This window comes from Centruroides sculpturatus, unplaced genomic scaffold (genome assembly GCF_000671375.1).
Source record: "Centruroides sculpturatus isolate CEXI.00-Female unplaced genomic scaffold, Cexi_2.0 scaffold506, whole genome shotgun sequence".
NCBI classification, from domain to species: domain Eukaryota; kingdom Metazoa; phylum Arthropoda; class Arachnida; order Scorpiones; family Buthidae; genus Centruroides; species Centruroides sculpturatus.
The window spans coordinates 213,793-227,819 of NW_019384672.1; the positions used below are offsets into that span (position 1 = coordinate 213,793).

At 29.4% G+C, this 14,027-nt stretch overlaps 1 protein-coding gene across 2 annotated transcripts in view; it reads right to left on the reverse strand.

The window, feature by feature from the left end:
- Window positions 1-14,027, reverse strand: part of LOC111626758 (corticotropin-releasing factor receptor 2-like) — a 43,379-nt gene that overhangs the window by 11,037 nt on the left and 18,315 nt on the right. The window contains exons 1-3 of one of the 2 annotated variants that reach the window (XM_023370247.1): window positions 11,427-11,488; window positions 4,028-4,153; window positions 3,861-3,952 (exon numbers count right to left, since the gene is read on the reverse strand). In XM_023370247.1, coding sequence (XP_023226015.1) covers window positions 3,861-3,952; window positions 4,028-4,153; window positions 11,427-11,472 — 264 coding nt within the window. In that variant the 5' untranslated portion in view covers window positions 11,473-11,488. Of the gene's footprint in view, window positions 1-3,860; window positions 3,953-4,027; window positions 4,160-11,426; window positions 11,489-14,027 lie in introns of those variants that run through there. The other variant, XM_023370246.1, reaches the window with a different exon arrangement.

Here is a 14,027-nt window from a genome sequence, read left to right on the forward strand (position 1 = left end):
CTTCCATATCTGGTCTCGATTTTTATTTATAATAATGAAGATTTCTATATCTGGTCTCGATATTAATCACGAACTTCCGTTCTAGACCGAAAGTTATACCACTTTTTTTAAATTAAAAAATAACTAAAAATATCTGCTCGGCATTATGACCATATGAGAATAATATACCATCGATTTTTTACCATAAAAAAACATTAATTTTTCTAAAAGAATAATTATTTACTTAACTTTGTTTTACATTATTGCTTTCTTTATACCTGGATATACGGCCAAACCTTTGAAAAACGGACACTGATGAGATGGTAAAAAAAAGATGGCTGCCGTTTAGAAATGCCGTTGTTTGGAGGTTATTTTCTACACATTATTGTTTAGAAAGCTCCTGAAAAACTGGTCGCTGTTTAGAGGTGGCCGTTATTGAAGGTTCAAAAGTTTCACGATTATTATTATTATTGAAATATTTTATTATTTTTCGCGACTTTAATTAGTTTAAATTATTTTTAATTTCGATTAATATTGTTTATTTTATTAATTAATTATTGTTTATTGAAGTAAATTGTTATTGTGTATCTTCTAAAAATAAATAAATTAATTACTTATAAACGATTTCGTTGAAAAACACCCATTTTATTTAACTTCCGTGTGGCTTTAAAAACATTTTATAGAAACTTTATTTGTCTTTCTTACACGATAAAATATTTAATTGTTAAAGTTAAATGTATTGTTCGTTTACAATAGACTCGGTAAGTTATATTCAATACGAAGTACGTCTATAAAGCAATTTATGTAGTGCTTCTTAACCTTTTATCAGATGGAACATTGCTTTATTAACTAACAATGACACGTATCGTTTTTTGATTATAATGAGCAATTGGATAAACCTGTAACATATCTATATTACATGAAGCTATGGCTTGTCACTGTGTAAAACGGACAATGACTTGTCACACTGTGATACAGTTAATGTCTTGTCACCGTATAAAACTATAGCTTTTCACTGTTTAAAACAGACTATGGCTTGTCAAATTAAATTTATTTAATTATCTACGAAGTTTAAGTACAATAAAATATTATAAACTGTCTTTATTATTATTTAATTAAAGAGTACACAAAGAAATATTTATTCATCTAATCTTCGAAGAAATTTAATTTAAGGAAAATACTTTGTAAATATTTGTCATGGTTAAAGGTTTAACTTACAAATAAACACGTTAACTGTAAACGTAAATAAATGTTATCGATATAAGTTCGTGTGTAGATTTATGACTTCTAGACGAGGTAAATATTACAATTCTTTAGTAATATTTCATTAAATACAAAGTAGAAAGAGTTAGAAAAATATCAGCAAATTTACAAAAGAAAAAGACAATGTTAATAGAGTTAAAATGAGTTTATCTAATTTACATGAAGCTGATAGAGATTTTGGTGAAGCTAGTGATAGTGTTGGTAATTACGGTGTTTTGGTGCTAGTGTTGTTCTAGTGGTAATGATGGTAGTGCTAGTGTAGCTAGTGGTAGTAGTAGTGATAGTGGTGGTAACAACGTTGGTGATGCTAGTGTTGTTCTAGTGTTAATGATGGTAGTGCTAGTGTAGTTAGTGGTAGTAGTAGTGATGGTGGTGGTAACAACGTTGGTGATGCTAGTGTTGTTCTAGTGTTAATGATGGTAGTGCTAGTGTGGCTAGTGGTAGTAGTAGTGATGATGGTAATAAGGATGTTGGTGTTAGTAGTGTTGATGTGATGAGAATGATACAATAGCAATGACGATAACAGTGATACATTAGTGATAGTAATATAAATTTATAATAATAAAAATTAACATATATAATTAATTAAATAACAAATATATATTATATAAAATACACTCCTTCTTCCTTATATTGTATTATGTCTTTGTAGTATTAATACAAGAACATATTACAATATATTCATTAGAACTGTTTTAAAATTAACCTATAAAATGTTTATTATCTTACAATTACAGACGTTAAATTCTATAATTCTGACTTCTATCATTAAAACAAAACTACATATTATGATAATTACAATCGAAGGGAAATTTATTTCAATTAAAAATCGATGAGAGAGAATATTGCCAAAAAGTTAATTTATATTAAACTTTACGTATATAAAATATAATACTTATATCCTGAATGGGATGAATAGCATCATAAAGGGAATACAAAAAAATTCCATCATCATGAAATAGAAAATCAATGTTATTCCTAAGTATAGAGAAGATTTTATTGTGTAAGCAACAGAAAGGAAAATTCTTCTCTCTTCCAAGAAAAGATATATATTTTTCTCTATAAATTGGTACTAAATTTAAAAAAAAAATTAATATAAAAAGAAATTCATACGGATAAATCTTAAGAATTTAAAAAAATAATTTTTCTAAAAACATTTTAATTTATTGTATTTAGAAAATAGGAAAAATTGAAGCAGTAAAAGTAATATAAATTCTTATTTTATGAAATTTATTCTGTGAAAAAGTTATATTTAATACATTTTTAAATTAATAAATTTGTAACATTGAAAAAACGTGGTTTATTCTCCAAGAATTGAAGTGCTATACTTTATGAAATTGTATAAAACATTTCTATTTTATATTATTTAAATAAATTGTTTGTTTGTTTGTATAAGAAACTTAACGGGGGAGGATTTTTTATGGGAACTGGTCCTATTTAAGTGTTTTAATAACGTAAAGAAAACACGAAAAACTATACGTAACCGACTACTTCAGTGGTTTTCATTCACTCGGCCATTAATTTAAATAAACAATTGCTGGTTTATTTATACAGAAGTGGAAACACTACTTGTGTAAGTTGACCATAGGAAGAAATTAGAGCGGAAAGAGAGAGGGAAGGTAAATAGCTGGATGAAGAATTAAGAAGCTACTTTGATTTAATGACGATTTTTATTACTCAAATTATAATAAAATAATTGAAAAATTAGTAGTATTTCTTGTGAAAATACAATTTTTAGAGAATGTAACGTTCAAAAATTAACATTATTTAATAGTAATATAATAATCTTATTACATTTATAAATTTAATGAATTATTTTATTAATTTAAATATTAGGGGGTCGACTGTAATTTACAGTCGACCCCCTATAACACTGTTGATAATTCCGTTTTATATGAATTCCATGTTGTACGAGTCACTTAGATTTTACAAATACGTGAGCCGTTCAGAGCCCGGCAGACGTATTTGTAAAATTTAAGTGACAAGTACAACATGGAATTCATATAAAACGGAATTATCAACAGTGTTATAGGGGAGTCGTCTGTATACTTAAAAATGCTATCTATGTTTATAAAATAGAATTTCTGTTGCCGTCTGTCTGTTCTCTATACACTTCTAAACCTTTTATCCGATCTGCACCACGCTTTTTATGGTTACTCCCGAGGACTTTGCAGAAAATATACGCTACCATACCACCCTCCCCCTAATTTTATCACCCGTGTTAACTCCTAAATCCTTTTACCGATCTTCATAAAATTTTTCACAGTTATTTACTAAGATCCTGCGGAAAATATAGGCAATCGTAAACCTATACACTTCACTCATCCTCTTACTTTCTTCCCCTTCATACTTAGTGATAATTATGACAATAGTATGATAAAATACCCAAAATTTCATATAATTTATAGTCGTAATACAAAAATATTTTATTATGATTACTTTAAGGCTATTTTAAATTATTGTATGCATTTATTTCTTCCTTAATCCTCTATTATGTTCGGTTGATTAATGATAATTATAATTTACAGTAGTATTTTTCAGAATAAATAAGTGATATTAACCAGATATTTAAATTAAATAATTAACTGATTCAATAAATCTTCATAAATATGACTTACGTTTGTAAACAAAGTTAAACACTCGCTGTAATTTGTCCAGTTTCCCCAATGCCACTGACCTGTATAGTTGCATATTCTATAAGCAACTGGATCTGAAAGTATAAAGAAAACAATACTTTCACTAATCTCCTTACTTTCATTTCAACTTGAAAAATGTATTTACACACCTTTATTCTCTATCCAGATATTTTCTGGTATTGTAAATATGCTTCTGCATGATCTTGTTACAACTTCTCCCGCTGGAACAGGGGGCCAACAGTATAACTTATCCCAAGCAGCTTCACAATATGTACCTATTGAAAAGAAATTCATAGTTTTAGATAAAGCTGATTACAGTTTCTTTACCAAAAACAGTTTATTTCCTCGAGGGAAGAAAAACATTTACAATCGACCCCCTATAACACTGTTGATAATGCCATTTTATATGAATTCCATGTTATACGAGTCACTTAGATTTTACAAATATGTGAGCCGTTCACAGCCCGGCACACGTATTTGTAAAATCTAAGTGACTCGTACAACATGGAATTCATATAAAACGGAATTATCAACAGTGTTATTGGGGGGGGTCGACTGTGTACTACAAACATAAATATAACGCTATGATATATTATTATTACTTTCACATAAAAAAAAACAATATTTTAACGTCGGTTCTTACATTTAATTAAATGTATTTATTTTTTATTATTGCATCCATACTTCTTGAGTCACAGAATAAGAAGAAAATATAATTATATCTTCTAAGTCTGAAGCTTAAACTCTGTATAAAATCGTGAAAATAAATCCCAAATAATAAATGTGATGATAAGAATAAAGTAAAAGAGATTTGGAAGCTTTAAAGAGATAAATTTTCCGTGTAACTATTTTTATAGTTTAATTACAGTAAGAGGAAACTCCTGCAAAAATGATTTCATCATGATAACACTCGGATCTATAAGCTTAACATTACCTTCTCGATTATAATTTATTCACATATTATAAAATATATTTAATTACATTAACCCAGAAGTCGATTAACCATGATAGAAGCGAGCAAACTTAGCTGTTTCAGACAGATTATTTAACTGATTTTTGAGACACCCTTTATTAAAGTACAGTCGACCCCCCCTATAAGATCGTTGATTTTTCCGTTTTATCTGAATTACATGTTGTACGAGTCACTTAGATTTTACAAATACGTGTTCCGGGCTGTGAACGGCTCACATATTTGTAAAATCTAAGTGACTCGTACAACATGTAATTCAGATAAAACGGAAAAATCAACGATCTTACGGGGGGTCGACTGTAGTGAATTATTAAACGTTAATAACTTATATACAGTCAAACTTCTGAAGAATGTTCTAAAAGATTTCCGCTGTTTACAGGTGTCCGTTGTTTGAAGGTTATTTCTGTTCGGAAAAACTGGACGAGGTGGTCGTTATTGGAGGTTCGACTATACTCTGTAGTACAGTTGCTTTTCTAAGAATGTGTCCCGTTTACACAGGTTACAGTTTTATTAAAGTTTTAAGTAGAATGTTATATGAGTATAATATGTTCCTACACGTGATCCAAACCGAACTTTTTCACTAAAATCCCTGCAGTGGAATGTGATTGATTGGTAATAAAACTTTTTCTCCGAGTTCCTTATAAGAAATACTACTGAATTCGATCCAATAGCCAACATTTTCGTTCAAAATTGATGTTTATAGTGGCATCACTTTAAAAATATTTAACTTCTTCAAGAAACTTTATAACTTTCTTCGAAGATCTGTAAGTACTTCAGGTTAAATTGTTATTTATTTACAACTTAAATAAATCAGAAAACGAGGGTTGTCCGAAACAAAGTGAATTTAATACAAAGACGGCACACCATCTCTAAATCACCCTTCCAAAAATGATAGGAATGTTAAGTGTCAAAGGTCACAGCTGAGATAGCCGCACCCCGATCCACGTGTACAACCTCAACTACAATAAAACCTAGGCATAAAACGTACAGTTTAACACTAAGCATTGTAAGATCTTACAGCTCATTTGCTGTTAGAAGAATCTGTAGACAGCTTTCAAACTTAGAAAAGTTTGTTGGGATCGTTCGAAAAATCTTTCTTTGACAGGATAACTAAATAAATATGGTTGAATGATTCCAGTAAACACTTTCAATGCAAGAGTGAAACATTAATACCCAATTAAAATCTTTAACTACTTAATTGAGATGCCGAAGAAAAATCCATGATCAAAGGAAATCTGTAATTACATTCGGTTCTTAGATTTTTCTCTGTTCTTTCAGGCAAAAATCCTGTTTTTCTGTAAGCTTAGCAATGGTCGAGTGGATTAGTTGATCGTGGGTTCGCCCCTTGTTAACACCTAATAGATATCATAGGTGCAAATCCCAAAAACACTACGTTAGTGGGGTGCAAAACAGTAATCAAGTGTGTCACTAGTTTTTGGACTTCAGTGGTTTCACCCATTGTAATAACAGTGATTACAATAGTTTTATTATTTATTTACAATAATTATTATTGAAGCCTAACCGGGAAGAACATAAAAAAGACGGAAGTAATAAGTTGTATTTATTATAACTAATAAAGAAACCCTCGAGTGATAGAGAAAGGTGTTGTATTCTCCATATTCGCAATATAATAAATGCAATGTAAACAAATTTATGTGCTGCAGGAATAAATGATTTTCCTGTATTTTTTTTTATATTCAAGAATTTTCTGTAGAATTTGTAATAAAATTAATATTATGTAGAAAACATTACACTTAAATTTTCATAAATTAAAAGGGAATTAATGCAGGGCTGTTAAGGTTCAGAGTAGTGCCCTATACGCATACATATCTTCGTTTATGAGGTCTTTATCATATTATTTTGATGAGTTAATACTTTAACACACTATTAATTCAATTTAAAAAGACTTAACCTTTTGAACACATATAATTTCCTTTGATGATGCATCATTACCCTGGTATCTGATGAAACGTAGCTACTCAGTTAATAGAAATATCTGAACACTGGTATTGGTGGTGGGTTCGTACCTGACTAATATGCTGGCTATGTAAAGTTTTCCTGACTTTAATCACCTAAATAAAAATTTTTTTCCTTTGGCATACAGCTCCTGTGTTGCAATGCCTTATGTTATAACAAAACAAATCCTCACAGAAAGGTAGCGTTGATGTCTTACAGCGTCAGCAATCTTATTGTCTTAACCACTAGGCCAACTTATTCTTACTACTAACATGAAAACTTTCATGCCTGCTAGATTAAGCCATCCCTCTACGTTCTGGAGAATCCTGGGTTCGATCCAGGATCCTCCGGAACGTAGCAATTTGGGCAATTGAAAAACCTTCAAGAATTTCTCAGAAAATTATCTATATTCTTTACCACCTATTTTGGGCATGGCTAAATCCTCGACTCTTAATAAACAGCCCTTCTGAGTGCTTAATGTTGCGAAAAGTGCATTCAAAAGAGTGCCCATATGAAAATAAACTGCAACTTCTATCTATAAACAGTAAACGTTTATTTAAAAAAAATTACTGTTTCTTCACAAAAAACGAATCGATATTCTAAGAGGAATTTTCTATTTCGGTAATGAATAATTATTTCTTTAGTTTATGCCTGGACAGTTACATAAACATAAAAGAATAACAAGATAGATGAATACAATACTATTGTAAAATAAATTTCTTAAATACTAAAATATTAATTAAAATTTGCCAGTTAAATTATTTTAGTAATTTAAAGCAGTTCAAAATAAAAATAATTAAAGTTATTTTTTCAGTCATAAATATTAACATATTTATATTCTTTATCATTATTTATAATAGATTATTTTTATTAGAGAAACATACAATCTTATTATTTGTTTTAAAAATGATTTAATTTATAATAAAAGTTTTTTTTAATTATACTCTTAACTATTAAGCACTATTTTATANTTTATGTTTACATCTTTCTTAAGTCTGAAAGTCGGTTCAATGTCACGCAGTTTATCACAAATTTTCCTCTAGAAATAGAAAACGGAGGTTTTTCTTCCCCCCCTGTGTTGCGGCGAATTTTCCTTTATAGAACTTACTGAAAGTATTATTTGGTAACTGTGATTGGCAGGATCAATTCTGAGACGTGACTCGACATATATTACTTATAACATTATATATTTTATAAAATAACTACATAAACAGTTCTTTACTTTAGAATAAAACAATGATACTACATATACACCTGTTAATTTAGTTGTAAATGAGATTAGGAATTATAATTCGTATTTATACACTTGAACTAAAACTTAGGGATATAAATATATAATATAAATTTATATACAATAAACCTAGATTTAAAGGGTACGGTTGTTAAACGAGCCGTCATAAATCGAACCTAATTTATGCCATAAATAAAGTACTGTATACACTTTAATTATATACTTTAGATTGTATAATATTGTATAGAAATAGAAAAGAGTACGATATTTAATCGTTTCTGTTTAAAATAACCTCCTAACTACGGACATCTCCGGACAATAGCTACCTTTTATGTTCTCGTTATTAACAGGTTCGACTTTATTGTTATAATTGAACTAAAATTATAATGAAAAGAGAAATTTCCCTATAAAATAATGGAAGAGAACATGAAAAATTCCATAAAATATATTAAAATATGGACAATGATGAATGCTGACACCAAAAAGAAATATGGCAGAATCGATATGTTTAACTACATCAGTGAATGTACTTTTAGTTTTTATATCATAAGTTAGGATTCATCCAATATATTACTGTATATCCCATTGGATTTAAAATATCGATCAGTTCTTTTCTAGAATTTCTTTTCAAGAAAATAACAATTTCTTTTTTACTTTTAATGTCTCGTAAAAGTTAATTTCGAACGGAATTTAATAAATATTTTTATATATATATATAAGAGCGAGATATATTAAACTTGAAAGCTTATTAAGTGAGATAACTCCAAGTATAATAACTTTACAATCTTATAAAATATGTTATAAGTTTATAAAGTTATTAATTTAACACACAACTTATATTATCCGCAGGTTCCTAGAGATTAACTATAAAAAATTTGGTGCAGATCGATCAAAGGGTTTATGAGATAATAAGGGTGGTGAGATGGCAATTGCATTAAGGGGAAATTTTTGAATTAAATTAACGTACTTTTCTATCTACAGCTGAAGATTTTATATAGTTAATCGGGGCCTACTGCCCCTAATGTTTCTATATCTAGTCTCGATTTTTATCTGTCTAACAAGGTTTTCGAGATCAATTAAGGACAGACAAGCAGACGAATGACAGTGGGAATTTATAGGTCTGCAATTATTTCAAATTGGTGAGGAGTGAGATGTCCAGATTTTATGGTAGTCTTTATTTCCTGCAGGGTCTTAAATGGTGCCTATCGGTGGAGTTATTTAGAGCAATTTCCAAACGTCATTTACTTAGAGTCTTTCTAATATTGTACAGTGCAGTATCGATCAATAACCGTACTAAATTTCCACTTATGTACTTTATTTTTTTTTAATCCTTTGTATAGAAATGGTTAATAAATTCGATTAAAATGGAGGAAAGAGAATGACACCGTCCATCTTAATGGAGAATTCAGAGGATCTTCTGAATCATGACTGTTAATGGAATTATATATATCATTTCAAAGGAAAGAATTAAAGAAAGTAAGTAGCTGAATGTGCCATCGATTTAAGATTAAGTGATTATTGATTAAATCTGTGTCACAGAACAGAAGAAAATCTGGGGAACTTGTCTTCTATAATACAAAAAAAAATACCAATATACAGAGATGGACTTATACTTGTATGCCTTTAAGTTATAACATGCAACAAGCTCTATTCCTCTACCAAATATTGATAAAAATATGAGGCCTTAACCTGCAGACTCATAATACAAAGCTGTAGTTTGTTTCGCTTATGATGAATGTGTTAATATCAATTCAACGAGTCTATCCTCTAAAAACAGACAAATTTCGAACAAAGTACATACAAAATAACCTGTTAACAACGGCCACCAACAAGTTTTTTTTTTTTTATGTTCCCATCGAAAGACCGTTATTCGGAGGTTTGATAGAGTACAGTAAAACCTGTGTAAAGCGGAACCGAGTATCTTTTCCTATTTGGCAGGTTTCCGTTTTATTCAGGTTCCTATTTGTACAGGTTTTACTGTATATTTGAATTTTAAAATTTGTATACTCGCTTTCTGTATACAACGTTATACAAGAATAATGGGAAAATATATTTAAATTGTTAAATAATCAATTATATAATATTGAAAAGTGATAGGGAGAAGCGTGGAAACAATATAAATAACTCTAAATAGAAAATTATCGAAGAGACCTTGAAAAGTTTACAGCTATAAATAGAAAATTCTAGTCGATATTGCAACTTTATCATGTGTACGCAATCAAAATTTCAATTGAATATAAAAATCTGATGAAAAATCTAATAAATTTATCAAAAAATATAGATAAAAATATATTTTCTAATTTAATTATATTAATTTTTTATCCAGAAAATATCTTGAATTAGAAAAAGCCATAAAAAAAATCTGTTACAGAGTAGTGAAACAATTGAAACTGTCGAACCTGCGATAACGGCCACCTCCCAAGAAAGTCCATCTGTAAACGGCGGCCAAATTTTCAGAGAAGTTAAAAATTGCTTAATAAATAACCTTCAAACAGTTGCCACTCTCAACAACGGACATTTTAGTGTTCTCCGTTTATGGCTATTGTTCAGACGTGGCCGTTATTGGAGGTTTAGTTGTATGTACAAGGTATATACGTTTTTTTAATGAAAGTAAACATGGAAATTACTTAAGTAAACATGAAAATTAACTTAATTCCAAACAAAATTGTTACTTTTATAACTTTTAAGGAGAAATCGATACATTGTGAAAGAACAAAGAAAACAGTTAAAAACTTTATCCTTGGCACAGTTTAGGCACTTTGCTTTATAAAAATTCAAAAGATGTAACGAAACTTTGCCATAATAATCAATAAAAACATTGGTTACGTACATACGAACGTGTAATAGAATTTGATTAACCAGAATTCGATCGACCAGGGTTTCAATCAACCGGAGTCTTAGTGTTCAAGAATGCCATGTTGAACAATTTAGTAACACTAAACATTTCTTATTCAGTAAACAAATTAGCACGCTGCACTTTGAACAACATACAAACAGCTGACTTTCTCTCTTACGTATGTAAGTTGCCTGACTTTTGGGCAGTTCGTAACTAAGAAGCTAATGCAATATATATATTTTTTATTAATATTAAAGGCGCGAGGGCATAAGCTATAACGTCATAAATGAGGCATTACGCCTCACCTATGATGTTTGGTATGGCAAGCGATTTGTTTAAGCCAAGAACACCAAAGTTGCCAAAATTTAACCTTTTACTGCCAAACCTCAATGTAACGCCACTGCTTCGTTGTCCGTAGAATTGTCACTAAATCGGATGTGCCATTTGTTGCGTTGATTTAGGCACTAAGAGGGCCTTTTTAATCATACCCATGGGTTCGGTCAGGCTCACTATGGGAGTGGCCGGTTAATGAGAGAATTTTTGAGAATTGCTCACCCAAATACAATCCCGTGTCCACCATACTTGTAGGGTACAGCACCATGACTGTCCTTCTTAGCCAAGTTCAAACGTACAGCAGCAAAGACTATAGTATTTCGGGCTGTATGTCACCGATTTCTACGATAAAACCTGTGTAAAGCGGAATGGCGCGGTACCGAATACGTTTTCCGGTTTGGCAGGTTTCTGAATGAAAATTTTAAATTTGTCACCATAAAATTGAACAGTCAAATCGATTTTAAGGACTAAATTTTATGTTTTTGGAATTGATTTTACTGCAACCCCAGAAATTCCAAAGAAGAATGTCATCTTGATAAGTGTCTACTGACCTTTATAAGCCGTCTATATATCAACTGTAGTGTATTTTCCGTAATGGAAAGTGTCCACTTAAGAGAGGTCATTCATAAAATTAAAAAAAAAAAACAATTTTAAGAAAATTAACAATAAACAGTCAAACCTTTAAACAACGGCTATCCATCGACAGAAACATAAACATATCCGTTGTTCGAAAGTGCCGTCTTTTGCAGGTTCAAATGAATTAATAAATTCAAGATAGTATTTAATTACATTTCAATTTTCAAATTATTTTATTATTTTCAGTAATCATTCGTAAATCTACTTACACATCTTGTAGGACATCTTTTCTTGGAAGAGTTCTAAGAATCTAATAAAGTAATTTCGTTTTAGTACTCAAAACACTTAGATTTGTCCTTTGAATAAAATTTACTTTTCATATTTATGAGATTTATTTTACTGCGTTCTCCATATTAATAAATTTGTTTATATTTGTGGTATATATTTCTTAATAAATTCAATTTTATAGGCTTTTATCATTGAATTATTTTTAAATATTAATTTTATGAACTGAATATCTTAAATTCTTACATTTGCATAGTTAATAATGTATAGTTAAATTATAGATATTAAAAAAATAAAATTTTAAACTTAATTAAAATTGAAGATANATATAAATTTCAGTAGTTATTAATAAATGTGACGTAAAAGACATTGAACAGATGGAAAATGCGGATGGAGTAAGGGGCAGAAGTGAGGGATAAAGATGCAGAAAAGAGAGGAAAAGAGATGCAGAAAACAGAACAAAGATGCGGAAGAGACAGAGAGAAAGGTGTAGGGAAAACACAGAAAGCAAAATAGATATTAAGAATCATGTACAGAAGAAAAAGAAAATGTAGAGAATTAAAAAGAATTAGAAGAAAAGGGCGTAAGATCCATAAGAGAGAGTGTGTGTGTGTGCTGCAAATAAAAAAAGTATGAATGATGTAGAGAGAAGAAAGATGAAGTAAACAGAAGAGAAAGTTTCATAACAGAGCGTGAATGTTGCAGCAAAAGCGAGAAAATACAGAAAAGACAAAAGAGTACTGGTATTATTTCTCTAAAATTGAAATGATGTTATTATAAAGTGCCTAAAGTCTAAAAAAAGATAACAATCATACGCATTGTCATTCTTTCCAAGAAAACAAGATTTAAATAAGAATTCAACAATTCCTCAACTATCCAGTACCGTAAAATTCGTCATGTATTTGCTCAAATTCACATTAAATAGAAAACTAGAAATGTTCCTAACTGTTTATACAGTAAACAGCTTTTTATAAAAATATAAAAATATATATATACTTATTTAAATGTTTCTCCTGTCATTTTGCTGTTGTAATTGCTTGAAATCTGCTACAATAAAATAAATAATCGCTAAAAAAAAAAAAAACATAAAAAAATCAGTTTTGTACATTAGAGAAGAAAAAATATTATTTAAAATCACGATATAATCCATTACAACAAATGTTAGCTTCATTTAACAATAGAAAATAAGCAAAAACTATCTAAAATTCATCCAATTCTTTAGATAAAATTATAAAAAAGGAAGAAAAAAACTGTACTAAAAATACGTTTTATAAATAGAAATTCCAGTCATTTTTGAATTACAGCCAAACCTCGATATAATGCTCTAATCGTCATCGAAACTGGCGTTAATCCGAAGAACTTTGAACAGTAAAGATTTAACATTGAGTTATACACTCAAGTTATAAGGGCTGAGCTACATAAAGGCCTTATAAGAAGTCGCTACATAAACGTTGCGCTATAACGAGGTTTTGCAATACGTTAAAACTTACACGAGAATGAAATTAACACGTCTAGAATACGATACTCTTTAACGTAGACACTTCATTAAAATTGCCAAAATGTAACTTTATCTTTGAATATTTTAATGAAGTTCCTTCACAAGAAAAAAAAACACAAAGAAAATAGTTAATTTATAAAAAACTAATTACGTATTTTTTTCTAAGTCGTTGACATTTGAATAAATGAAAGAGGTAGAAGATCTTTTACATTTAATGGTTTATCAAGAATAAATAAATGAAAGTATTAGTTCCATTCTTGATTCTTTCTCTAGTAAATCGAGTAATTCATTTACAGATTCGGGTTAAGGTTAACAAAATATTATCTTTTTATCTTTCGAGATGAATCAGAAAATCGAAGGGTTTAATTTTCGTGCCAAGAAGTCGTTAAAAACTTCATGGAACGTTTGATGGAAGCTGTAGATTTTAACGTTTAAATTCGACTGAAAAGTTCTTCTATGTTTTC